The sequence below is a fragment of the Apteryx mantelli genome, chromosome 10 (assembly GCF_036417845.1).
Source record: "Apteryx mantelli isolate bAptMan1 chromosome 10, bAptMan1.hap1, whole genome shotgun sequence".
Classification (NCBI taxonomy): domain Eukaryota; kingdom Metazoa; phylum Chordata; class Aves; order Apterygiformes; family Apterygidae; genus Apteryx; species Apteryx mantelli.
In genome coordinates, this window is record NC_089987.1 from 5,980,072 (window position 1) to 6,007,189 (window position 27,118).

Consider the following 27,118-nt stretch of genomic DNA (forward strand, 5'->3'; position numbering starts at 1 on the left):
TATAAATTGATGTAACACCTCAGTATAATACTCAACTTTGGTTATGGCAGAGTTTAAGAAATCAAGCACCAACAAAATGCATTGCCGTGAATTATTAGTATCATAGCAGATAGTTTACTTTGAGGTTTTCTGGCAGGGGAGAACTTTCACCAGGATCTGCAGTCTTGAAACAATCCAAAAAAATTACATGAGCTGCAGACAACATGACTCATGCCATATATCATATTATAAATACAGTACTCCATTTGCTCCAAAAAAATATATTCTACTCAAATAAAAATTTTCATTTTACCTTTCTCTCCTATTCCCTGCTCCACAAATTGTATACAACATTAGTACTTTTTTAAATACTGATGATTCTTCTTTTGGAATAGTTATGTACCAATTGTGCATATTATTATTTGTAATAAAAGTTACTGCCATCTCTTATAAAATATTATATATAGTTATTTAAGAGATTATATATGGTAATTTCTTGTCAGAAGATAAGGTTGTCCTGAATGGTGAAAGGGATATTATTCCATATTCAGTAAAAAAGTTGTCTCAGTCTATGTGATAGGATAAATAAATAGCATTTTACTCAGTCTCAGTCTTCACATCTTTCTCAGGTATAAACCTTCCATGCAGGTCCAGATGCAAGTCTATATTTACTGTGGCTCGGCCCAATTCTTTGAATGTTTTCGCATCCAAGACAAGTAGGAAGGGTGCTTTGTTTGGATCAGACGTCACAATACAGGTCAAAATAATACCTGTGACATATAAAAGAAGAATTAGAAGGACATACTAGTTAAATCAAACAGAAAAGAGAACAATATCTGCAAACAAATCTTGTTTCCTAAGAGTTTTAGGATACAAACTCAAAGTGCCTACTAGATGAAGTCTAACAGAGTGCTAAAGAACTAATCAGTGGTTCTTTTCTGTGCCCTTTTCTGGTCTGTCTGCAGTTTATCAGGAAGGAGAGAAGCAAACAAACCCTGAACGGTGTCCCTAGCAATCTTGTTGGGCAACTGCGTAGGGAAGCTTGGGGCACATCCCTTCAGCTGCCTGTCATTCACCATTGCAGGGAGTCACCCTAGAACAGCGGGACAGAGACGACAGGGATGCTTGCGGGGCTGCTTCACGTTCTGATCCGTAACAACACTGCCTTCCTAAAGCTCCAGCTGCTCTAACCCCTAGATAAACACCAGCCCCAAGTGGCTATCTGGAGAGTCCTGAGCAGGGCTGTTTTTATTGTTTATGGCTAGCTTGGGAGTTTACTCAAGCTAATTTTGGTCTACTGTTGCGTTGGTTTTCGTCTGCAGGAGTAAAATGGTTCGTGCTAGTTTTAAGCTCACTGTAGAAACATCAATCACTGAACCAACTTTCTTGTTATAACTGACAACAACAAAGCTTTTAAGATTTAATGTAAAAATTAAATGGAATGGAATGGAATGTTGTCTTTTTTTTTTACCATCATCCTCTTCTCTTGCATCAGGGCTGGGAACAAAAATGGGCTCAGATGGCCAGCAATGGTCTTCTCCCCATTGGAGCATTTCCTTTGTCTGGACATTAAATTTTACAGTCTAAATTATTATGACCAAAAAAAAAAAAAGTCAGTAAACCAGTTAGTGCTTTATTCCCAAGGTACAACAGGAACAGAGTGCTAGCATGGGGGATCCATGCTAGGAGTTAAGGAGCAACAAGGCATGTGACATCACACGGAGGAAACATCTGGAAAATGTTAAACTTTGGAATCACATTTAGTTGCTGCATAATCACAAAATCTTATTTTTATTTTGTAGAGACTGTTCTACTATAGACGTCTTAAAAGAGGCACTGATACCATTTTATTATATTATAATTGGACCTTTCATTTATGGACTTTAAGTATTTTAGAAATAGTAATAGATCATGAGAGAATCCTGCATCATGGGTAACGAATACCCTCACTATACAGAGGAAGAGTACAAGGCACAGAACGTTTAAGTGACTTGTCCCAAATCTCTGCAATTCTGTAGTAAAGCAGGGAACAGGATTTGAAACTTCCAATTTCTAATCCTGTGAATTATTTTCCTTTTGATGTTATCTCAGTGTCTATCAAGGCCTTGTATTGTTAAGTAGGGGATACACACCAGAGCAAAGGTCTTAACGGTGATGTGTAAAGACTAAACCAATGGGGCAAGAATTCCACACAGATACTGGTATTTAATGGAAGGAACTGAGTACAGATTTTGATCTCATTAATGGGCCAACTGCCTGACCAAACCAATTGCCACTGGGGAGGCATGGCATTTTCAGTTCAGTTCTGTTACGGCCTTCTCTCTGCCCATCCCAATGCAGTCCTATTCTTTTCTCCTTTGAACTTCTTTAATCAGAAGAAAACTTTCACACCAAAATGGAAGTATTCAAATTAATTTCAACCCATGGAAGAATTTGGATTTTCTCCTCTAACCAAGATGACAACCATTTCCCTGATAGCCTTTACCATCATACATGTTTGTTGCTGTGCTTGCATTCGCAAAGATCAACTGATGTGAAAAAAAAATCTTCTAATACCCATTTTGATTATATTTAAGTCAAGCAGGGATTATCTGTACTGGAAATCACAAGCTTGCAGATTTGCTTGAGCTATTGTCAGATATGCTGCAATAAGTTTTCTTGCATCATGCAGAAATCCAGCTTTATTTCATAATCAGTTGTGATAATTATATACGAGAACCAACAGTGAACTCAGTTTGCTCTGCCTTATAGTCACTTCTAATGGAACAATAATTATAAAGAGTGAGTTTGTCTCTACAGCTCTCTTACCTTCAATTAATAATACTTTGCATCTTAATCTATTTGTACTCTAGGCTGTCTCCTGAAAAGTTGGCATCATGCATACAAAAGTGATGCATTTGCTGTCCTCTAATCCACAACTAGTTCTCTAGCAAAAGATAACACTTTCTGAAAAATGAGATAGTTCTTTCTCAGTTAGGTTTCCTAAAGGAAAAAAAGAACTTATTTAATACAGATATATGTCTGTCTAGTACTCCTGTTCCTTTCCCCTGTTCTTTCCTCGGTGGCTTTTGGCACATTAACAGAAGCTCAGCCCTGTTTAGCTGAGAAGTGGAGGTCTCGGAAACCATTGTGTTCCAACAGCTTTTGTGGAAATATGAAGGTGGGTAAAGAAGCCTGAGTTTATTAGTACTTCTTGAAGGAAATGGTGCAACATGAGCGTACCCTTAGTAGAATTTAGACAATTCATGCTTCTCTTCATGTGAATGACCCAGCAATGGGAAAAGCTTTGACAGAAACTCAGTCACTATTGAATGCCAGAGAATCCAATTTCAAGACACTTCCATAAGAAAGCAGTCTTCATTTGTTCTGCTGCTTATGGAACTACATGTTTTTAACAGCTGATTATAATGTTCCAGGTTTTAAGCTAATAAAATGAAGAAAAATTGTTTTATACTGGTTGATAGTTTGACCCAGTGAGGCTGTTTAGTTTGGCCCAGTGAGGCTGTTTTTAGTCATACTAACATGTACGTCCAACTTTTCATCCCCCTGCTTTCAAGTGCTAAGTTGGTGAAGACAGTATTTAACTGCACTGTTGTCCTTTAGAAGCTTTAACTTGTTGTTTAAAAAAAAGGGTTTTGCTTCTAGTTCAGTTGTATTCAGAGGAGAACCAAGATTTAGTAGTTTCAGTTCTGGCCTCAGACCCACACGATCTTAATTTGCATGTATTACTGCAGATTAGGATATATTTTGGGCCGGACTGATAAAGCATGGTCTACTATAACTGCTTAAATTTGGTTTGTGTTCTATAAATACAGTTCCTGTCTTTATAAATGTTAATTATACCTTTGTAGGAACTGGACTCCACTGGACTTCTGTTGCAAAGACATATTTGTATTTCTTGCCATTATAGTCATAGTTGATGTGAGGCAGCTCTATCCCTGGGTAACATAAAACTCAAGACTTAGAAACACAAGAAAAAAAAAGATTAACTGCATATTTACATATGACAATCTTCAGGAAATGTTGTCCTATGAAATACTTTGACAGCATTTAAAATAGGTGTTTCACAGATTTGGTATGTATTTCTAAAAAGCTGAAGATGGATATTAACACAGCACAATTAAGCTTGGGTTGTGACTTCAAAAAATGACAATATTTCATTCTTAGGGATTCGTTATACTAGAAATTATGAGTATTATATTTCATTTTTTCATACATACATGAGATTACTACTTCAAAAAAAAAGCTTAAAATCCACTTTCAAAGGCAATCTTTATAAAATACAGCACATAACTGAAGTTACTCTTTATAATAGGTAGATTTGCAAGCCATATTAATAGTTATAAGATCAAACTTGGGATACTATACCAATAAAAAACTGATGTAACTTCAGAAATTTCAACAATTTCACCTTTGATATATATCTGAGAGATGCATGCCTTGGATTTCATTCAGTCAAGACTACTAGTATGTTCAAAGTTCTGAGATGTTTTTTGGTAATCAGTATTTGCCTGACCTGTGAGATCCTTTGCAATTTGTCCTCCTTTTGACTTTGCAGGTCATCAGTAAGAACAGAGAGATCTCAACAATTTGCCCAGTTAAGATCTCTGTCTTCAACACGATGATATTTTAAACTTTTAAAATATAAATGTTTCTAGAACTGGTGTACCATTATCAATATCAGTATCAATAATTCATTTGTGCCCCAATTTATGACCTCGATTTCTGCATTCTGCCTGTGAAACATTCCTGAACTACTCTGCAGATGCAGGGTCTTATATTACTGGATAGACTCAATGGAGGCGGGTAAGGAAGAGGAGAAAGACATTGTCAATATCTACACAAAACATATTATTTAAAAGTTTCATTTCTTTTAGTTTTAAAAAGATCTTACATATGCAAACAGCTAGAAAGTATTAGAGTGCACCTATGTGTAAGAGGATATATTTGAGATTTGTTTAATGAATGTCTCACCTTCACATAATATTTCAGGTCGGCAATAGATGCTGCCATCTTTTTCTTTTACAGCAGTTGCAGTACATGGAAGTGTGACTAAATTAGAACCTGCTTCTGCATCCTGAAAAAGACATATGCTGTAAACCTAATGTGTTTCCAAGAATATGCTTCTAATTTAGATTTTTCATGAGGTTTGATATTAATATATACATTTTTGGGATTAAACAAATAATCCAGCTTCAAGAAGTTGCTTTTTAATGGCATTTATGCTGTAACATTAGACTGTGACCATTTCATTAGAACTCTTGTTATATTCATATGATTTTAACAGAGCATAGCTTAACCATTTTGAATCACAGTGAGCCTTTAGAAAGACTTATGTGGACATGGCTAAAAAACACAATAAATGGATTACACAGTTTGTGAATTTAATTTATGAAGATGGGTTTAAAGGAGTCGAGTCAGATATCAAATTCCCACTAAAAGTCATCAGAAGTTACGTGTTTGCACCTGCTATAGATCAAGTGCAAAAATAGGTGTTATGCATTCCTGTTTTTAATTTGCTGATAGTTCACTCTAGTAATATTCTAAGTAAGCACAATATGAGGTAGACAGTGTATGTAATAAAGTGATGCTATTTTACATTATAAAATGAGTAAACACCAATATTTATTTTAAAGAACAGCTACATTCATAGCTTGAATAGTACTTTCTCAGTACGCTGTTGCTGAACTCTTAAGATTGCAGTGTAGGCTGGATATTTGGTGTGATCCAACACATTGTCTGTCATTGCTACATGATTGTTTTTGAGACATTAACAAAAGCAAGATTCTAGGACATAGTCAGAAAAAGTATCATCCATTCCAAATGCATCAGGCAGAAACTTGCCGAAGTTGCTGGGCAGTATAAAATTTTCCCTACAAACAATGATGTAAAGCAATGTTTTAAATTAAATTGAAAGATAAGATCTTTCCTCTTGCTGGTAAATCTCACACTTAAATGAAATCTTCTAATATTGATAAAACTATTGCAACAGTTGGGAGTGTGAGTACATTTTATATAGGTTTCCAGTAAAATGGAAGAGACTGATTATTCAAAACCTCATGCATGCCTTGCCAATCAACATCCAAGCTGATATATCTGCTCATATTTGATAGCATTTTACAAATAATCCCACTGACAAGAAAATTATGTATGCTAAATAGCCCTGTCTCCATTATGGAAGATATCAGAATCTAGATCCACGTAACTCTATGTCCAACTGCTCATTGCCATTTCTCACACAAAGCAAACAAAACTCCTACATACTTCATGAACATGTTATTTCAAAGAATCAGAAATTTGCACACAAGGGCTGGCAACTAATAATTCACCCATTACTCACATTAATGTATTTTAAATTACTGATCAAAGAGCAGATAAAAAAGCCATTTTCTTTCTACCTTGTCATACTGCAGAGGAACAACAAATCGCTTGCAGATTGGCGTGGAGGTAAGCTTGGTGTTTTCTTCAAAGTCTTTATTTAAGTTTTTTAAATAGAACATATCATACAGGCTATTGTCTGCATAGGCAATAATATCAAAAATAATGTGGCCATCTTCTTCATAAGCATTAACATGGTGAAAAAGCACCATGGCATCAGTATAAAACTTGGTGGATACATCTTTTTTGGTCTTCCTGTCCACAAAGTGAAACCAAGTCTGAAAGATAGCAAAAAATTATTGTTTAAAACCATTCACGATCAGCAAATAGTTATTTAGTAGAACTTTTATTCTACTAAATGTCATCTATGATCTAGTGCATTGTTTGTTTCTACTAAAGCTTGTTAAGAATTCAGGATTTGCTGCTGAGACAAGAGATACTAACTTAAAGACCAAAAAATGCAGGAGTAAAATGAGCTTAAAGCACATCTGCACCTTCTTGTGTTTGGGCTAGTCTGAGGATTGAAGTTTTCCAGTAAAACCTGGAAAATCCACAGCCTGTTTTTAAGTTGCATCATTCTGCCTCGGGCCAGAGCCTTTGTCATGCTCTCTGCTGGCGCCCTCTGCCCCAACATGCCCCGTGTATTGATGGCCATAGCATGTGGAAATAAGGCCCTCAGAAAACAGTTTTCTTCTTCAGTTTCCACAATGAAAGACTATCCTTTTGTTGGCTCCAGGGATTTCCACCAACCTGGCTCTTCTATCTGATACCACGGATCTAGAGCAGATCTCATCCACACTATTTTCTGTCCTGGCCAGATAATGCCAAAGAACATCATCTTTCTCAAACACTTCAGAATCAGGCATTTATTTGTGAAATTTCTGGATATGGGGGATAGTATTCAAAAACATACGACTTCTGAAAAAAATGTACTGCATGAAAGTCAGGGATTGAAGAAAAAAGAGTGATTACTGAAATTAATGAACCGGATGAAAGACAGAACAGCGTGGAAGGGGTTATTGGCCTGGCTGACTCCATTGCTCAGCATTAGAAAAAGTACCTTATCTTCCTTATGATAGGCAAGGCAGGAAGCCCAGTTCACACCTCGGATATAAGCAGTTGCCATTTTGACAATATCTAGTTTGAACGGCTGCTCTATGAAGACAATATAATTTTCCGTGATTCCGAAGCTGTGGTAGTAACTTGGCTGGAGAAGAGAGCGAGAAGGAATGGAGCACACCACTTCCAGGTGTTTAAAGCAAGATTTCTTCTTTTCTTTTTCTGAAAATAAATAATAAAAATAAAGTATTTATACTAAATTCCAAGCAAGTGGTTGTGTTGGGGTTACTCCCACGTATGGAGGACATTCCTCTCAGTTGTCTTTACATTTTCCCATTAAGAACATGGCTCTTTCCCTCCTGCAGAATTAGCAGGGAAGTTTGTATCTGAGTGAAGCCCCCCGGTAAGATCACAATGCCATACACTGTTAGACAGAGACCCCATGCCTCAGTATTTGATTCCATTGGCTACTGTCTTCAGAAGTTCCAGCACAGAGGAGAAGGTTGTTCAATTAAATTGGCAGCTTTACAAGGGGGTTCAAATGGCAGCCCCATGGCTGTGAACTTATTGTTAAGAGATGTCCCTATATGATCTCTGTTGACTTTCTTTCAGCCCCAGATAGAAAGGCTTAATGATGAACGTATCTTTCAACTATGGAAGGCCTCTTGATCATTCAGGCAAGAGGACAGACATCATATTAGCAGCTGGTGTTAAACAAAGAAAGTAAAAGGACTGTGTTGTGGGGAAAAGAGCAAGTGACTTGCTGTGTGAAAAAAATGACAGTATTTCAGCAAGGCCTAGCATAGGCCAGGTTAGTGAGGAATGAACTCTAAATCAGGTATTATTAGGTGTTATGCTTCCCTATAATTGCAGTATCAGCATTTTAAAAGCACTTTCATTTATAAAGAAAAAATAAAATTTACAACCTCAAATTACAAGACACTGCCAGATAGATAAAATTGTTTCTGTTCATCCTCCATCTACACATCACAATACCGGGTGGAAGGCTACAAATGGAGACAAATTCTTCTAAAAGCAATGTTCTTCCTAATGAAATACCCTGCTTATGTAGTACTTAATAGGAACCTTTCTAATAGCAAATGCCCAGACAAGCTAAGCAGTTAAGTTCATTAAGTTCACACTAAGTTAACATTAAGAAAATAAACACAATTGGTTTTTAGAAGAATTGTATCACAGCCCCTTAACCTCAGAAGAAAAGAAATTGCTAACAGGTTTTTAAGAAATACTGACAGAAGCCATGTCTTACCTGGCACAGACGAAGGAATCTTAAATAGAATGTATTTTGTCTTCCCTTTATCAACTATGGAAGTACCCATGTTGAGAACATTTCCATCACTGTCATAGTGCGGGTGAGAAGTTGCCACATTTACAGCTACATATTTGCTATAGTCAACCTGGCAAATGACACAACAGGAGATATTAGAGATATCTAAGTAAGAATATGGAACACCACCGCTAACACTATGCAGTCCACTAGCTTTTTAGTGCTGGTTGGCCTTCTGTTGGTGCCCCAAATTCAAAAAGGCTTTTAGTTTAAACATTTAAGTCAAATGACTTAAGCAGGTACTCAGATGATTTCCTAATTTAAGGCTAGAACAAGTTACGGAATCTGAATTACATTCATCTCTCCCTTGCAGCTCTGTAACGCAACAGAAGGATTGGTTAAAGAAGTTACTCTGCAAATGCCCATTTTATCTTGAATGCAATTTATTCAACAGGGCTCTGAGCCTAGCAATTTTCTAGAACAAAAAGATTTCTATTCTCTTTACAGCTTGGAAATTTTACTCAAATTGTACTTCTTGCCAGAAAAAAAAAACTCCAATGCATATTGTAATATGTCAAGATTTGCTTTTAATAATTAAGTAATATCTTGCATAAGGTACTTAAAAAGTAGTGATATAATTGACCTATGGAATTTATTGTTAATTATGTAAATCAATTGGTTTGTTATAAAGATAACTACAGGAGCATAAAAATGGGAACAGTCCAAAATAATCAGATGTCTGTCATAAGCATGAGATATGGCATTATGCCTGCAGCCTTGTGAGATTATGTACAAATGAAATTGCCAAAAGCCCAGCTTTTCCCTCACCTGCCGGGGATTTATACTTTGAACAGTGTAAAGTACTTGTGCACTCATAAGTTCTTAAAAGATCTGGTATCTCTACTATCTCACTGTACCATGATTTCAAAAAAGTTTACTATGTCAGTAACGAAATAGTAGAAGAAGAAAAGTATCTTTCTGATTTTGTGTCCTGCCGATGTTAAAGAAGCCTTATGAGTCAGCCTGAAATTGTATTCATTAGCAGATAAGGAACCATGACAGACAGTCATTTATACCTTCTCTAGTGTCTCCAGAGTCTGCGGATTAATTTTCCTAATGAAGTTAGTCTCAGTGGTAGCGTAAAAATCATCTCCAGCTTTCATAATGTTGATCAGGCAGTTGTCTGTGAACTCAGGAATGGTGTGAGACAAGTAACAGAAGGCCCTGTACAAAGGCAAGTTTCATATTGGTTCATTAGTCCTTGGGAGAAGCAGAAGTTTTACTGGTTTGTACCCTGCACAAAGCAGCAGTCCCCATGGGCAGTGTGGGCTGGGCACAGTGGCAGGGTGAGGAAGCTGGGTTCGGCACTCCCCTGCTGAGGCCTCTTCTGGCCCCTCTTACCCTTCCCCGTGGAAAGGGCTGGGATGGAGGTGATGGACTTCTTGAGCGCCCTTAGCCTGCGCTAGGATTGAGGTCATGCATGTGGCTGCTTTTCCATGCACAAATGGGCAGCCACATCCAGTCCTGCTGTCAGCTGTGAGATATTTAACAAGGATGGGCTAATTACACACTCATATGTGTGCAAGCATTTTGAGAACTGGCCTAACAGTTTCTACCTAAAAGCTGGTAGGTTTTTCAGAGATGCTTTCACAATGGATTCATATACTGCCTTATGGTGTATTTTTGTTCCTAGTGTTATTCCTTATCACAATTATGATTTTATATGATTTTTCATACGTACACTCTGATCATTTCTAAAGGTATGAAAGGAACTATTGCAATGACACCAAGTGGTTCTGATTTTGAACATAAGATTACTTCAGGTACCTATGGGTGCAGTCCTTCAAAGCACTGCACGTGTCTACAGAAACAACTAAGATTTTTCATCACTTTCTTTTTTTGGTAAAAATGGACTTGAAAAGAATAAGAAATTTCTTTGATTTTTTTTTTCAGTTATGGATGATTTTCTTCCTTTTGCTGAGTAAACTTTGCACTAATTCCTTCCCTATCTCTTCATCTTTTCCTTCCTTTCTTACTCCTTCTCTCCTTCAAAAGTTTTGTATTTATAAAATTTTGTGAAACACTTAAAAAGGAAAATATTTGCTTTTCCAAAATTACAACAAAATTTACTTGCAATACTGAATAAAACAGACAAAATTATTGATAAAATGAATTTAAAATATTTGTCTTAGAATAACCTATAGAATGCATAGTGCTGTCTGAGATTCAGAGAGATAAGATATCTCCTGGCCTCATATTGATGATATTGCCATTTGGCAATTGAAAGTTTACAATACAAATTTAATATTTGTAAATAAGTGCAGAGCATAAACTGAAAGACATCTGTGTTGGAGAGAGAAGTAGATAGCAGAATCTTGTTGGAAAAAGCATTGCTTACTTGGCAAATATGTTTTTGCATGGATCTGGGTAAGCCATAGTTCCAAATTCAGACACCACGATTCTGTTTGCTTCTACATTGCATTTGTATGAATCACTTCGCAGATATTTACTTCTGTAGTAAACTTCACCTGACAAAGGCCAAACAGGTTTCAGTCACATTTCACACTGAGTTCTTCAGAACATTAGCACAGACAAAGTCAGAGAAGGAATTTCTCCACTGGATGTCCTTCAGCTAAGAAAAGGCTGCAATAAAACAAACTCTGCTGTGTCCCTGAATCCCTGTTTTGTAAGGCTTCTTCAGCCCTGGGACCCAGAACTGTGCTTGTGGCTGCTGAGACAGATAAGCCAGTACTTCAGTTTGTCTAGCTTCCCTGATTCCCAACAAATTTGGACAATACTGTGGAACTGGTGAGAGAAAAGCAAGGATTTAAACTCTTCTAGTAAACCAAAACAATCTGTGCTAAAATGATTAATTATATATCTATGTGTGGGCAGTGGTAAATATCCTGTATTGGCAAAATTTAGTCTTGCTGTTTTTTAAGAGTAGCAATTTTTTGAAGGTTAGTCTATGTTAACCCACTTAATGGACTTCTACATTTGAACTAACTGAGCTCTGTTTGGTTTAAGGAAGTAAAATATACTGCCAGTTTAGAAAACAAAATGACTGGTCATTTCTTTATAGGTTATTTTTTTAAGGACATAGAGCTGGACAGGCAAGTACTTCCTGCAGCTTCATTAAATGCCTCCTACCACAGAAATGGAAACTAATAGATAAACACTAGTAATGGAGGATGGCAGGAGTAAAACACAGTTCTTGTATACACAGTGTCTATACAGGTATACACTTTTTGCAACAAGAATCACAATGTAAAACATCCTGCCTCACACTGTAAAACAGATGAAAGACAAAAAATGTTTTAACTGAAAAATTTACAGAAAATGATATTGTTTTGGATAGAGGAGATGTGTGTTTTCCCTCCATGAGGATGTCAAGTAGGAGGACTGCTTGTAAGGGTGTTATGAATACGTAAGTGAGGCTTGATTTGTGAAGTGACACAGTGGCCTAGTTTCTCTCCTGGCAGTTGTTATAGCTACAGCCAAATCCCAGAAGAGGAATGCTAGTCTTCCCTGAAACTAGGTTGTTCATCCACAGCAGAAAAACCTCTGTACATTAGGGTACTTTTGGCTGATGTGGTTTGAAACAATGGAGGTTCTCCTGCTCTGGGTGCAAGGCAAAGGCTGCCCTGCTGTGACTGCTCAGAGCTGGTTGAAGGCTGTTCTGCAATTCAGACAGTATTGAACTGTGGCACTCCAGGGAAAAGGACAACATAATATATCTTGGATAACAGCACTGGAGAGGTGCTTCTTTTGCTAGTGAGAGCAATGTGTGAGCGGATGTTTAGAGACACTTTCCCCAAAGCCAGTTACTCCCTCACACACTCCACTGTGCAGATGAGAGGCAGGAACTGGCTGTTAGACACAGTGCACTGCTGGAGCAGCAAATCTTACCCTCATTTAGCATAGGCAGTGAGCTGTGGTCTTGCTTGCGTGACGTGCTTGCATGACCTGAAGCTGGCCTTAAAACAAGTAATTGCTTCAGAAAGGATTACTCTCACATCACGGTCTGGCCCAGTGAACCATCGCAGCACTTTCTATACCATCTCCTTTCATGATGGGAGAGAAAAGCTGTAGCTGGAAGACAGGGATATGTCTGAGAGATCCTGATATCCAGCAGCTGCCCTTCTCTAATGGTCACTTGGAGTGACTGGACATCTAAGGCAAATTAGAGCAGCTCCAGAATCTGGTGACATCGGAAGTTCATTTACAGCCCCTTTTGGACATTCCTCTTCTGAGGTGTGCACAGTCCTTCCCTCTCAGAAAGAAGTTATACGAAAATGCTTGCCTGTCTGGACTGGCAATTGTGGCAGACTAATCAGCCAAATAGAGCCTACATGTCCTATTTTTTGAGCTGAAAACATTTTAATGATAATAAAACTCAGATCAGAATTAGCAACATGAGACACCAAGACTTACAACTTACAACTTACCATTTTTAAATGTAAAGCTATGCAGCAGAGCCAAGCCATCAAACCAGTGGTTATACTTAGTGTCCCCTATTGTGTGCATCCCTGGGCCATTTCGGAGAAGTATCCCTTGCAACCAAGTAGGCAACTCACCTATAAACAAAAAGGACATATCAGTATCCATTCATTTAGGTGATGAGCGTGCTATAGGACAATTTTCCAAAGGGCACAGACTTCATATAGGCAGACAGATTATGGGTGTAAGTCAAGAATTTTAAGAGCGTATAGTGATATTGGAGTTTTGGCTAACTAAAATATGACCAGCTCAAAAACAAGGCACTAGTAATATTCTGCACCAAGAATATGAGATTGCTGGAACATAATTTGCTAAATATCAGGAAGTAAATAGAGCTGGACCTTTCTTTCTTGAACTCAGATTTTAAAGTAATCCATTTAAATCCTTTTACTCCTACCAGGAAAAGCTGGGGCTTATCAGAAATAAACATATTTTATAGGTTATATGACTTGCATTGGCCTTCAATATATCAATTTAAACTTCAGGCTAAATGAATTCCAGTAACAATTTCATTAATTAAATTACACAACATAATGTAGTGTCATTTCAGCAGTGCTTTTGTGACACTAATCTTATTGCTGGTGTTTCAAACAGAAATAGAGGATAGAAATATTATACTGAAAATATTTAAGTCCTGTCAAGGTTTGAATACAAAATGTTCCTCATCAAATTTCAGCAAAAAATAAATTAAGCTACCATTTGACACACACAATAACAAAATTCAAAAAATGTCATTAGGCTTGCAAAGCTGAGAAAATCACATACTGAACAAATTTTGCCTGTTTATATGCCTTAAAATACAAGTGTTTCACTTCTTGTCACTTCCCTTTCTACAGTTTTCTGTTATTTGGAAATAGAATACTGTAGTCTCTGCTGTTTCTCCAATACTATGGGTAACTGCAATGTAGTGAGTGTGGTCTTTTGTGCTCCTACCAATGCTATTTATGACCGTAAATCCGTGCAACAAACATGAACTGCTGGTCATGTCCCAGCAAACCTTTATGTCTGTGCTATTGCTGAGTTTGGGCTGACTGCACGTGGTCTTGCTGCAACCATTCTTTCCTACCACTCAGCAAAAACGTAATACTGCTGCTGTATTTGAGGTCTTGTACACAGGCAGGATTTGAACCCAGTAAAACTATCCTCTGCTTAGGGGCACATCATTCAAAAAAACCCAGATATTTCTGCAATTCAAAGAACATCTTGCAGGACCTGGGGCTAAAAATTGCATGGAGATTATTTCTCTATATCAGAATAAAGATGCTCAAGAAGTTCCAGGACAGGCCAACAAAACAATTCACTGGGAGAGATAAACAGGGAAGAAAGTCCCCCTGTGCATAAGAGACTTGGTGCAGCTTCTGAAACTTCTGGTGTAATCTAGTGTAATTTTTGGCATAAAAAAAAAAAAGCAGGATAAAAAGCATGGTGCAAAGGGGCATCTAGTAAGGGTTTCAGATGAAAATTAATCTCAGTGGCAATCGAGGACTTAAGAACTCGTGTAAATCACACTAGGTACCGATCAGCATCCTAAAGCACCTAAATAGCTTTAAAAGTCTAGACCTAGTATCTTTTGCTTTAGACTTTTACATAAAGTAGCAATAATGATACTTTTCTGTACTGTGTGAGGTCACAAAAGTGACACAGCAAAATCTCTAAATATTTGGAAGATTATTAGCTGCCATAGCAATGGAGTTGTCTCATACAATCACATGGATGTACAAGGTTTAGGAAAGCAAGGGTTAAATTATGGCCAACGTCAGTAGTATGGGGTCATATTTACAGCATACATATTGAATAACAAACCAGACAAAATACTGGCGGAGCCCAGAGCTAGCTAAATATTTAAAGAGGTCAAGCTTCCCCTTAGTTTTCAAAATTGGTAAATGGTGAATCGTCATTAGGGATGAAAGCGTTCTTTGTAAAATTTATTTTAATTTCTGAAATATGCAGTCTTTACTGGAATAAACCATTCTTCTATACAGATCAGATATGATAAATGGTTTTGGTTGAAAATAATTCCAAATGTTACAGTAGTAAGTTTTCACCTGGAGTGAAAAATTTTAGAAAGGCATAAAAATACCCCAAATTAAAAAAAAAAGCATTTCATCTGACTTGAAACAAAATCTTTTCAAAATCAGCCACTAAACTGAACAGCAACAACAAAGTCACACAAGTTGTAATTGTTGTCTTTCTAGTCTCCTACTTGGGAAGTGACTTTAAAATTGATATTGATGCCTGCTATTTCTTGGTCCATATATCACAAAGAATGCAGCATGTATTTATTCTCAACTAAATAGGGGTTCTCAATAAGAAATCTCTTCTGTAACTGTTTTTCTGGCAACTTGTCTTAAAAAAATACTCTTTGCCTCCCCCTTCTGTAGGATAAAAAAGCAATAAAAATAGTAAGCAATGTAATGAAGAATGCATCCCTAGAAGGGGCACTTTAAACTATCTCCCTGGAGGATACTCTGCATTTTTTACGGGATTACCTTCTGAACTGTCTTTTTAACAGAACACTGAGGCATCAGTTACTGCTGCTTTTCTGTTTAGATTTACTATTGCTAAAGAGTTCCAGTTTTGCTGATCCTCTCCAAGAAGCAAGGAAGAATGTGCTCAGCTGAAAGAGCAAACAGAGAGAGGGTAGTGAAGGGTTACAGAAAGGAGAAACCGAAACTCTGAACAGAGATTGGGGGAGGAGATGTCACCAGATTAAATCCCTAGATTTCACGTCCCTCGCCACCAACTTCAGTGAATCCTTTTCAAACAGACTTTCTGGAAAAGTACACAGAAATTCCCATAAAGTGAGAAAAGTCCCACAGTTAGGGGCACAAATAAGATCAGAGAGCTCAATCCTTTAAACAAAATTCACTTATGTTTTTCACTTTCTCAGCTTCCCTTTTCAGTGTTGCTTTGAGTGAAAGTGTGTTTCAATATTTACACATTTGAAAACACCAAAGTAATAACATGTATTAGAACAGGTTTGCTTTCACTTACCTTGCACCTCAGCTTTTATGGGCTCTGGATGTTCTTCTTTATTTCTACCAAATATTACATCCATTGCTCATGTAATTAAAATTTTTCCGTGTCCCCTGCCCAGCTGTTCCTGCTGTCGTAGTGGTCCCCTCCTGCCTGGGCTAAGAACAGCTCTTTCCTGTTATATATAAGGATGAGGTCAAAGTGCACTTCTAGCTAGTGGCTCGTGGCTTATAGATTGACAATTTATAATAGCCGATCTTTAATCCCTAACACACACACTATAATTCTTGCACTTTCTCATTAAAATTAACTCTTTCACTGTTTCAAAGGAAGAGTAAGAAAAATGTAACTCAGTTGCCTTTTTGCTCAAAATAAGCCTATTTCAAACAGTCACACACACCCAAGGAGTCAGGAAGAATGAATCTAAAACTTCACCTTCAGCATTTCAGATAAATTTTATATATTGTTTAGGTGTGCTTGACCCATTTGACAGACAGGGAGAGAAAAGTAAAAGAAATCTCTACTCACTATTCTGAACTTGGCTTTTGGGGAGTCACAAACATTTCAGAGCAGGGTCTCGTCCTTTCCTTTCCATCCTGTGGAAATTTAAACTGGGCTTTTCTACGAATTAACGAAATACCATCATTGAACAGTCCTATGTGCTTTATTTCTTTATAGACAAGCTGTTTTAGAGTGGCATATTTTGAGTTAAACGTCTTTTCACATATAAACACTATAACATATTCTCCCCTATGTGACCTGAATGCACAGAGAACCTAGTTATCAGCTCTTTGGAGTCTCTATGTAAGCATGGCAGGGATCATTAAAAATAAGGGGCATTTTTAACTTCACTGCTTTTGCTTCAAGATAAGGTACTTAACTGAGTTCAATGTTGTTAATTTTAAAATCCTCTAGGAAAAGAATTATTTCAATATAAAGCATGTGATTGCAGAGCAAATCATAGGCTCCATTGAACGTGAAGGATAAAAAGATTCTTTGCACAGTTATATATTATGCAATTTCATGTGAGGCTACCCTAAAATCCGATTTTTTAAGCTAAATCACTGTTGTTCCCAAAATGTTTTAACATCACTTCTTAAAGGTGACTGATCTTTTATACACAGACATATTTATTTTATTTAAAACACAATTTATGTTACACATGACTGCTGTGACTCACTTGCTACACACATATATTGCTCCCTTCTTCCTTGCCCATTGTCTGTTTGATGGCTTATCCTCACCTTGGGAGATCTTCAAAACAGGATGCGTTTTTCTCTATTTGGAAAGCACCAACAGAAGCAGGAGATAACAAAAATAAGAAACCAGTTAAAAAAGAAAATATATGGGTTTTGCTAGAGTCTGTAGTATTAATAAAGGAACAGCAGGACAGAGCCAGGATGAATTTAAGGCTGAAGGAGATGGAGGGGTCAAAGTTCACATATGTACACATATGCAGATATGTATTCATAAATACCCATACCTATACACACACACACACACACACATATATGCATGTATGTTTATACACATATGTAGAGTTTTTGGAAACACAGACCCAAGCCCAAGTAAGGGATTTTTCAGCAATGCCAGAGCCTGAAGAGGGTCTGGCAAGAAAGCCAAGTTGTCTGATTCTTATTTCCACTAAGCCATGGAGACATTTTCTCTATCCATGATGTTCTGCTTTGCTTTAGCATGTTATTTTCAGTGTATCCTCATCCATTGACATGATCACAGCTCTTATTGCTGCAGTTTTAATTATTTGGCCTGTACTTCATTAAAATAGAAGTTCTGTGAGTGGTCTAATTTGTAGCAGCACTAAGCAGATTTCCAAACAGAAAGCAGGCAACAAAAAATATTACTTCAAAACACTTTTGCCTTTCTTCACCATGACTGTCCATCTAGCTTAAGTTTCATCCAAGGTGAAAACCTTGTTAAAAGTTGTTTGAATGGAAGAACAAGGAGCTACAGATATCCATCAACTTTTGAAATCAACCCAGACATGTTTCAGGCATCTATGCACTTAAGGTTTTGACCCATATTTTATAAAACTTAACTAAGAAAGCCTTGCAAAGTTCATTTCTCCCGCTTGTCATGGAAAAAATACTTTATTTACCAGTAAAACACGTCATTTTTTGTTTTCATCGTGCTAATGACTGATAAGCATCTTAAGATACAGAGATTAATTTTCTTGCTAACTGTGTAGTTTTCCCCTTTTTATGTTGAAATGGAGCTGTATCAAAATATTTATTTACAACAGTAATTTTTAATTGTCAGAGGAAGTGGATATGAATAGGTGACATTTCTATTTAAATTACTTCACAAAGTGTCTTCCCCCACTGTAGAAACACTTGTTTGCTGGGAGAGCACAGGGAGAGAATATGGAACTCCGTGTTCTAGAGAAAACAGAGAGAGAACGTAGAAGAAACCTTTTCTACTCCTACTATTCTTTTAATTTATTTTGATATTCCATACAAAAAGAAAGAGTTCTGTTTTATCAACAGGATCCTCCCTAAGAGCTAAAACTCTGTCAGCACAAAACTGTGTATCTTTATGGTGAATCCGATAGTGTTTCTATTAATGTTTTCATGTGTGCGTTTTGGCTTTGGCTCAAACTTCCTGTACAGAACAATACAAAGAAGAGGTAAGAAAAGGGAACTGGGCCTACAGGAAATACGTTTTCTGGATTTAGGGGAGACTATCAGCACCTCTCTGATCCTGGGTTTACCAGGCACATTATAATTCCTACGTACAATGTTTAACAAAACATTATAAACTCAGGGAGAATGTTCTGCATGTATGAAGAATAGACAGTTTTCTATAGTGTTTGATTTTTGCCATGTTAGTGAAGCCATGTAATTGAATAGTTAGCAATGAAGGAAAGAAGAGGGAACAGACCTGTTCACAACTTCAGAGAGAGGAAGGAAAAGATCTTAGCTGTAAGATGAAATCATGAATGTAGTCAAAAGGCATCTATCAGGCTTGTTGCAGAAGTACTTACATTAGGAAAACAGGATCTACAGTCTGGTAGGAGTGGTCCTTTTTTTGCTGTTCTTTGCCAAACAAATGGTGTAGAGAGGAGACCCATATTTTGTAGCCTCTGAAACTTTCAAATGCAATGAACTAATTTTCACGGGCTTAATGGAACACAAAAGGCAAATTCATGTTCATGGTTAGTGCCTTACTAGCTGTGTGACAGTTTCTTTACATTGTCTCTGCACTGCACCCTTCATGACTCTTCCTAGTAAGGGATATTGAAAACCTTGCCTTAATGCAAAAGATTCAATCCCACGGTTTGAATAGCCTCTCCAGATGACTGACCTCATTTACAGAAACTATCTATTAGTGAAGGGCCATGAAGACATCTTCAGAGCACAGCATTGCCCTGCTCTGCCTTGGTCTGCTTGCATCCCGTGGCCATGCAAGGTTGGGGATGACATTTAGAGTGTCATCTCTGCGATTAGAGCTTGGATTCCACTAAGAATCTTCTGAAATCAGACACATCATCCATTTTCTAGCTTTCTAGCAAGTGTAACAGCTGAGTGGAAGCCACCTAGTCAGATGTATTCAGCCAGCATTGTACGGGGGGTACCTAAGTGCTGGATAAAGGTTTATGTTTTTGGTTTGATTCAGTGCATAAAACAGTCAAACAAGCACCAACATATGTCAAGAAAAGAAAAACAAAACACTTATTTTTTTCTCAAGAAATAGTCCAGCCACTCTAGTTCTAATAACAAGATGAGATACAAGTTTGACAAAGCTCAGGCATAAAACCTCTCAAAGCCTAAAATCTCTCATCAGCAGCAGACATTCTGTTGTTAAAAACAGATTCATTCCACTTTTGCTGGACAATGAAAACAAAATTTCCCAAGGCAGAGTAGCTTTAAGAGTCTTGTTGCTTTATTGTAAAATTGTAATCATGTTTGCTTTCTGTGTATGTCAATATGTAAGTATTTTGCACCGCTCTAACTGCCAATTAATTAAGCTTTTATTATAACGATAATGTAATTGCCATGGTCTATCTTTCTACTTTTGGTTTATTTATACAAGAAGCAAATCATTGCCTTATGAAACAGAGAGAGAACAATATTATTCCTTATCTCTATATTGAAAGAGAAGTACTTATTTAATTTACTTTAATCTCAACCTTTCTATTATAAAATTCAAGTTATAATTCAAACCCGTTAACAAAGGTCAAATTATCTCAATATGATTTTAAGCTGTGCTAAGTGCTTTTAACTATCGTAATCTGTTATTACCACATAAAGACTCCAATATTAAAGCAGATATGAGTAGTTCTTGCTGAAATTATACTGATTGCTATCTCACTGTGCCAGGACATGCGAGCTCTAACCTTTATCTTTGTTAAATATTGTCTTATTGACATGACCTCCCTTCAGAAGAAATACACTCAGCATCACTATGTATGAATAATTATCTTGTGCTGTCCAAGTACAACTATATATACAAGCTATTAATATAGTTTGTTCAAATTAAATAATGATAGTTTCAATACATTATTCTGATCAGGTTTGTCATATTGTTTGAAATCAAAATAACTTTTTGGAAGATTTAATATGTTTTTGTAATAAATAAAAATACTTTTTTTTCTTTTACTGCTGTCATTTTGTGTACAGAAATCACCAGAAATACTGCTTTGATCATTTAAATAAAAACATGATTTAACTTAGAATCAACATTGTTTAAGTGCTCAGGCACAAAACTGCTGCTCCACCCACAATAGTATCTAACCAGACTGAGCTCAACCAGTCATCACAATGTCCAAACATGTAAACGCCCAAACATTTAAACACTAGACATTCAAACAGTACCCACACAAACTTCCTCACCATAAGACTTGCATAACCTTACCTGCAGCTTTCAACATCACCACTATTTACTTGTTTTAATATTTACTATGCTATTGACTATTACAGTCAGCAACGTGTTTCCAAATGGGCACAGTGACAATACAGAGGTAAGCATTAGGTTCCATGACTGAGGCTGTAAAAATGGTATTACAAACATTTACAGTAAGACAAATTAATGTTGTACCTTATCCTGCCTTTTAGCCTACTGTACATCTTTGGTAGAACATAAAAGAAGAACTAAAAAGAACTGTTTTCTGGTTTTAGTCAGGTGCGATTTTTTTACCTTGCTGTATAGGCTAGGAACAGCTCGGTCCATTTGCTATCTAACAACAGTTAATGTTTCACTCAAATAGGTTATCTTGAATCCCTAGCATAGTTCTCTTATTAAGATATTAAGGTAATGGCACATCTAAATTGTGCCACTTAGTCAGCCATAATGATAAGAACACATGAGGTGTCAGCAGATGTTTCAGACAGCTCTGCTACTTTCTATGTGAGTTCAAGGCTAACCCTAGCTATCAATAACAGGCTGCATTAATGTTGTGGTCTTACGTGGCACACTCTTTGTCTCCTTCCCAATAGTCAGAGTTCTGCTGTGGGAAGCAATAAAACATAGGAACTGACTGGGGAAGGGGGATGTATTAAAGCATGAGCCATATGGCAAGTGAAGAGACTTAAGCAGCAAGCCCAAAGGCAATATTAGATATTTCCAAAAAGACAGTTCCTATGAGAAGATCCTCACGGACTTATCCAGGCAACATCTGTGCTAAATGTAACCATATACATTCTATAAACAGAAGTTATGTCCAACCCAGCAACTCCTCAGTGTAGTCCCACTTATCTGTATCTCAACCCCATCATCCCAGGCATGGATGTCTAAATTAATTGTGCCCTATAAAGATAAGCCATCCAGTCAGAATTGTTTTCCTTGTTTTTCTAAATAAGATACCATCTCAATTGCACCTTGGCAGGGCTCACTGGTAAGTTCACTACGTTGCCACATGGAAAATTAGATATTAGAACAACAACAACAACCAGCTCTTTGAGTTAGCAAATAGCTGGGTCTCCCTATCAGGACAAGCAGCCCAGGACAGCAGCTAGGAAGGAAGCGTGATCATGATCCACCTTCTTAAACCAATTGACAGATGGTCTCTTCTAAAGCCATCTGTAGAGCTGGAAGAAGTAGCTGTAGTTAGGGGCTTTTCTCCATCCCTTTCCAGAAAGTCTGCTCAGTACTCAGTACTTCCGACCTATTTGGGTATTAATGAACTGAACTTTTCAAGAGGGAGTTCTTACACACAGCAGAAGTGCATGTGACATTCACTAAAATGGATCACTCACAATCTTGTCTCAAGTTAGTGATACCTGAAAATCATCTTTTTTCTACCTCAAAGCCTAAGTAATGTAAACCAACTTTCAATTTATATGAACGTTCCACTAACAGAACAAAGGCATATTTGTGTTCCTGATAAAATCTATATATAGCATTCAGTAATGTTCAGGAATGTAAAGATGGTAATATCCTCCTGTAGAGAGTAAATTTACTTGCTGTTCCTCAAGGCAAATGAACAAAAGCCAAAATGAATGGGGTTGTGATTTATTCCTTCCCATTGGCAGCTCTTCACATCCTTAACTCGTCAAGTCTGTTACTTTCTGGCCTGTGTTAGAACATTGTCAAGCTATTCTGCTGTGCTGCAATGACTTTTTGAAGCACAGGATGTTGTTAGGCTGCCATGATGCAGTTCTGATCTGCACTAGGGTACAAATCAGGACCACCCTGCAGTCAGTGGAGGTAAAGTGTGTCTCCTTCTTGTTTGCACCAAGCTCTCCGAAAGCCCAGTGAAACTTTGGAACTGTTTTTCCTCAGGTCTGGGAGACTGAAGTTCAGAAATAAGAAACTCTTACAAACAAGCTGGTTTCTCCTAATAGTAGCAGTTGGTCATGGAGAGATTTGCAGTTGGATTCAGGGTAGCCTGAGCTGTAGCTATAGAGCTATTGATTCTGTTGAACAAGAATTCAGGCTTACATTTTTCAAAAACAGCCTCCAGTGCTGGGTGCCTAATATGAAATATGAAAGGTATCAAGGCAAGCCTACTGCACCTATATAAGTTAGATAACCACGGCATGTACTCGTCACTCTGATCTACAAAAATTTAGGCATATAAAGCTAAGCATTCTAAATGGCATGTAATTTATAAATATAAACTTAGATGTAAAAAAAAATATTTAGTGATTATGAGTACATCGAGATGAGGCTACCAAAGCTGAGATGGTTTTAAAGGCTTCTATTTTTAGGAGTGATGAATATTACCTAGAAGGTTCTCTTAAGAAACTCAATACAGGCCACTTTTTTTTAATTAACATCTATTAACTTTTAACAAAATATGCTTCAGTTTTCTTTCACCTCACCTGCCTCTACTTCCAACAACAAAAAATATTAATAAACCTTGAAAGATCCCTTTGGGAATTCATCGTTGTCTTTTATGATGTTTTATATAGCACAATGCTTTTCCAAAGAAACTTTCTCTTGATGGCCACCATCTGGTGTAATTCATAAGGGCAAGTTAGGACTCTGTAAGAGATCTGCAGGGCCGCCTAAAAACATTTCGAAGAAAAATGAAAGACTTATTCTAACAGACGCAAGAGAGTTCACAAACAAAGGAGTTATTCATAGCTTTATCGCAGCTTGGAGTGAGGGTGTGAAAATATTAAGAAAGCTTTGTCACTGATTTCTAGTCAAAGCTTGCAAAACACAATTGCTTTGCAAGTCTCATTTTAGTTGGTGAATATGTTTTAAAGTCACTGGGACATAATATGTGCTGTAAGGGTGGTTGCTACATCAGCCTTTCAGGCAGGCAGTTATAACTGAACAAGGATTAACAAGTCTTGGCTATAAGTGAAAGGCTCACAGTTCCTTAAAAAGGATGCTTATGTACAGACTTTTCTTTTGTGAATCTGTCCCAGTTCCTCAGAACTACGCAAAAGGCAAACAAAAACCAGCAAGTGAATGGATTCGTGGAATCCAAAATCTATACAACTGACACTACACCCAACACTTCTCCGAAGTCCCTGGAGCGGCTTTGCGATACGTGTTGGGGTCAGTTTCACTTCCACGGGCATGGGGACGGCGACGGCTTTCTGTACCTACAGGGACCCCCTGAGAGAAGGAGAGGTTTCATTAAGCACTTCCATGACTCCCCTCGGAAGCATGCAAGCTGAGATTATACAGCAATGCGCACCATTTTCTCTCTTGCACACTAGCGTATGTGACTATTTAAATAACTTCTTAAACTATTTAAATTATTTAAATTACCTCAGCCAGCTGCACAAAGGCGAATAGTGAAAAAAAAATAAACCATTATACTGTGAATTTTCCATGCTGACTTCAAGCATAAGAAAGCTATTAAAATACAAAAGTGTTTCTGTTGAAGAAGAATGCAAAAAGCATGTTTCCTACAAAATGTTAAATTCAAGGAGCACTGTTTATTTGAAATCAAGCCATTTTTCAGTAATGACTGAAAGGGCTTTCAGGAATTTTCTCGCTTCCTGAGGACCCTAGTTCCTAATTTTGATGCTTTTAAAACAGTATTTTCTTTTTTGTAAATGCTTTTCTCTTCCTTGTGGTAAATAGTAGAATAAACTGACTGACAGCTTTAGTGACACTAAAATGTATGAAGTCAACAAACTGTAAAAGAGAGAAACTATCTTTCTTCCATTCTCCATCTGCTGTAGGCAGTTGAAGAGTTACTTATAGCAACCGTAGATTAGGAAAAAAATTCACACTGCTGTAGAAATTGCTAACAGTGGACTCACTTGGAGATCTTGGCTTTATTTGTAGACATTTCCAAACATTACTTGTTCTTTTTTGGGGCCTGTTTCAAAAGGCATCAAAGCCAAAGACAAGACTTCCATTAATTTCAATGGCTTTGGAGCAGACCCATAGAGTATAGCCTGTGGCACCTTCAGCTCTCCATTTTTAGCAGTATGCTCATGTAGTTAAGTTCTCAGTTGCAGAGAGAGAACTGAAAGATGCTACAGAATTCATCCATCACAAATGTGAGAGTCAATGTCACTTACCAGAAATTCACAGTTCTGTATCACTGAGTAAGATCCATTTAAGTACAGTCTGATTCATATCTTTGTTTTCAGCAACAAGATATGCTTCTCATAACCATAAGGCCAAAATGGTAGGGCTGGCTGCCAGCTTCTCCAAAGCCAGGCAGGTCAGCACGGCCCATGGAGAAGCAAGCACTCTAAAGAAAATGTCATGAAAATATACAGTGGCCAAACAATTGAACAAAAGCTGCTCTCAGCTCTAAGTTTTGTAATAGCTTGAATATAACACAGTCGAGTTGGGGGGGGTCTCAAACTGAAACCTATGAAGTTTTGTATGCAGCCCAAAAGAGAATCCTAATCTGTGGACATCCTCAACAGATACAGCTGATAATCACAGTTACAGGGTCTGTTCCAGGAAGGGGTGGGTGTCTGGGCACTGACTGGGCCAGATTCATCAACTAATCAGAGTATGGAGTGGCAATCCCCAGAGCTGGGGAACCCAGGCTGTATGTTCACATCTCAGCTGCTCCATCAGCCTTTCCTATTAATCAGACAGAAGTTAATGTGGGATCTGCTCCAAAAAAGCAGATCTCACATTAAAACAAACAAAACTCCTGAAAGTCCTGAGCATAGTCCTGCTTTATCCAGCTGAGCAAGATGACCATGAACTGGAAGTTCAGAATGGTCTTGGGACTGAAGATCATTCTTAAATGCTTACTGGATGCAGTGTACATACTTTACCTTGCAAGAAAGCTTTAGGGAGTTAGAACAGAGTAGCAGTAGAGGCTGGCATATTGTGCAATGTATGCATTTCCTTCAGGTCAATAGTGCAATACAGTTGGCATTTCTGCAATGAAACAATTCAGCTAAAAATCACTGCTTCCTGCATCTCTGTGATGCAGTAGCTGGCCCACTCTGATCCTCATCTAAATATGTGTGTGTTCTTTCAGTGTCAGGTTATGGTGATATAAATTAATAATAATAGCATCAAATTCAGTGGAGCCACACTAAGGACAGGAAGATCACAATAGCTAAAGATTCTTTTTGTACCATGTCTCTGCTGATCCAATGGCCTTGTAAACCTGATGGGTATCTTTTGCAAGAAAGTTCAGAAGCATTTAGAGGTTTCAGTTCCTAAATGTCGCTGGGCTGGCTTCCCAAAGCCCATCAGCAGCCTTTGCAGTGTGCACATAGGGCTCCCAAGCAGTTCTGATGATCAGGGTAGAACTTTCATCTTTTTTAAATGACTGTTTTAACTTTTAGCCTTCTCTTGTACCTCCTGGCAAGTATAAATAATGTAGCTCTATACAGTTCAGCAGCTTAGCTTTAAAGGGATGACAGGAGCATTTCACATGGGGTGTGGAATTCTAAACAGACACAACACTTCAAAATGAAGCTTACTTGGGAGAGCTGAGATTAACCTGGTTATGTGTAAACAGATGGGCAGGATGAATTTGATAGAATAATTATAGACATTACATTATCATCCAAAAGAAGCACTCAGATAATTATATTGAAACAATAATAGTTATTAAAAATAAAGCAATCCAAAACATTTAGAAGAATCTGGAGGACCACTATGTGCTTTCCCATCTCATGACTCCTTGTGTTTCTGAATTCTCATTTTCCTCATTCTCCTCTCATTCTTACTATTATATTTCACTGTTGTTGTTGTAAAGACCTCCAGCTTTAATGTTCACACAATGACTTCTTTGATGGGTGAGCTTTATCTCGCTTTCCCATGTGTGCAGTAGCAACATACATCAACTTTATCTTCTCTGTTCATGAGGAAAGTAATATTCTAATGGCTTCTCTGCAAACTGGCTTCTTTTGAATGAAATGTTTATACAATGGGCCTCACAATAGCTATTTGCAGTGACTTAGTATCAACACCTGGTGTGTGTATCCTCAGACGCAATCACTATTATATATTAGAAGCAATCTGTTCCATGTTCTATTGCTGCTATTGTTGCAAGCAGCAAAGAGAAAGGAGAAATATTGATGACATGCAAGG

At 37.5% G+C, this 27,118-nt stretch overlaps 1 protein-coding gene across 1 annotated transcript; it reads right to left on the minus strand.

Annotated features, from left to right (window-relative positions):
- Positions 1-16,283, minus strand: BCO1 (beta-carotene oxygenase 1). The gene is made up of 11 exons (XM_013941258.2): positions 16,196-16,283; positions 13,150-13,278; positions 11,100-11,229; positions 9,778-9,925; positions 8,684-8,831; positions 7,418-7,638; positions 6,378-6,635; positions 4,954-5,056; positions 3,823-3,917; positions 1,451-1,562; positions 1-749 (listed from the first exon to the last, which is right to left on the minus strand). Exons 1-11 carry the CDS (start codon positions 16,257-16,259, stop codon positions 577-579), a joined length of 1,581 nt encoding a protein of 526 aa, XP_013796712.2. The 5' UTR covers positions 16,260-16,283; the 3' UTR covers positions 1-576.
- Positions 16,284-27,118: the final 10,835 nt, after the last annotated feature.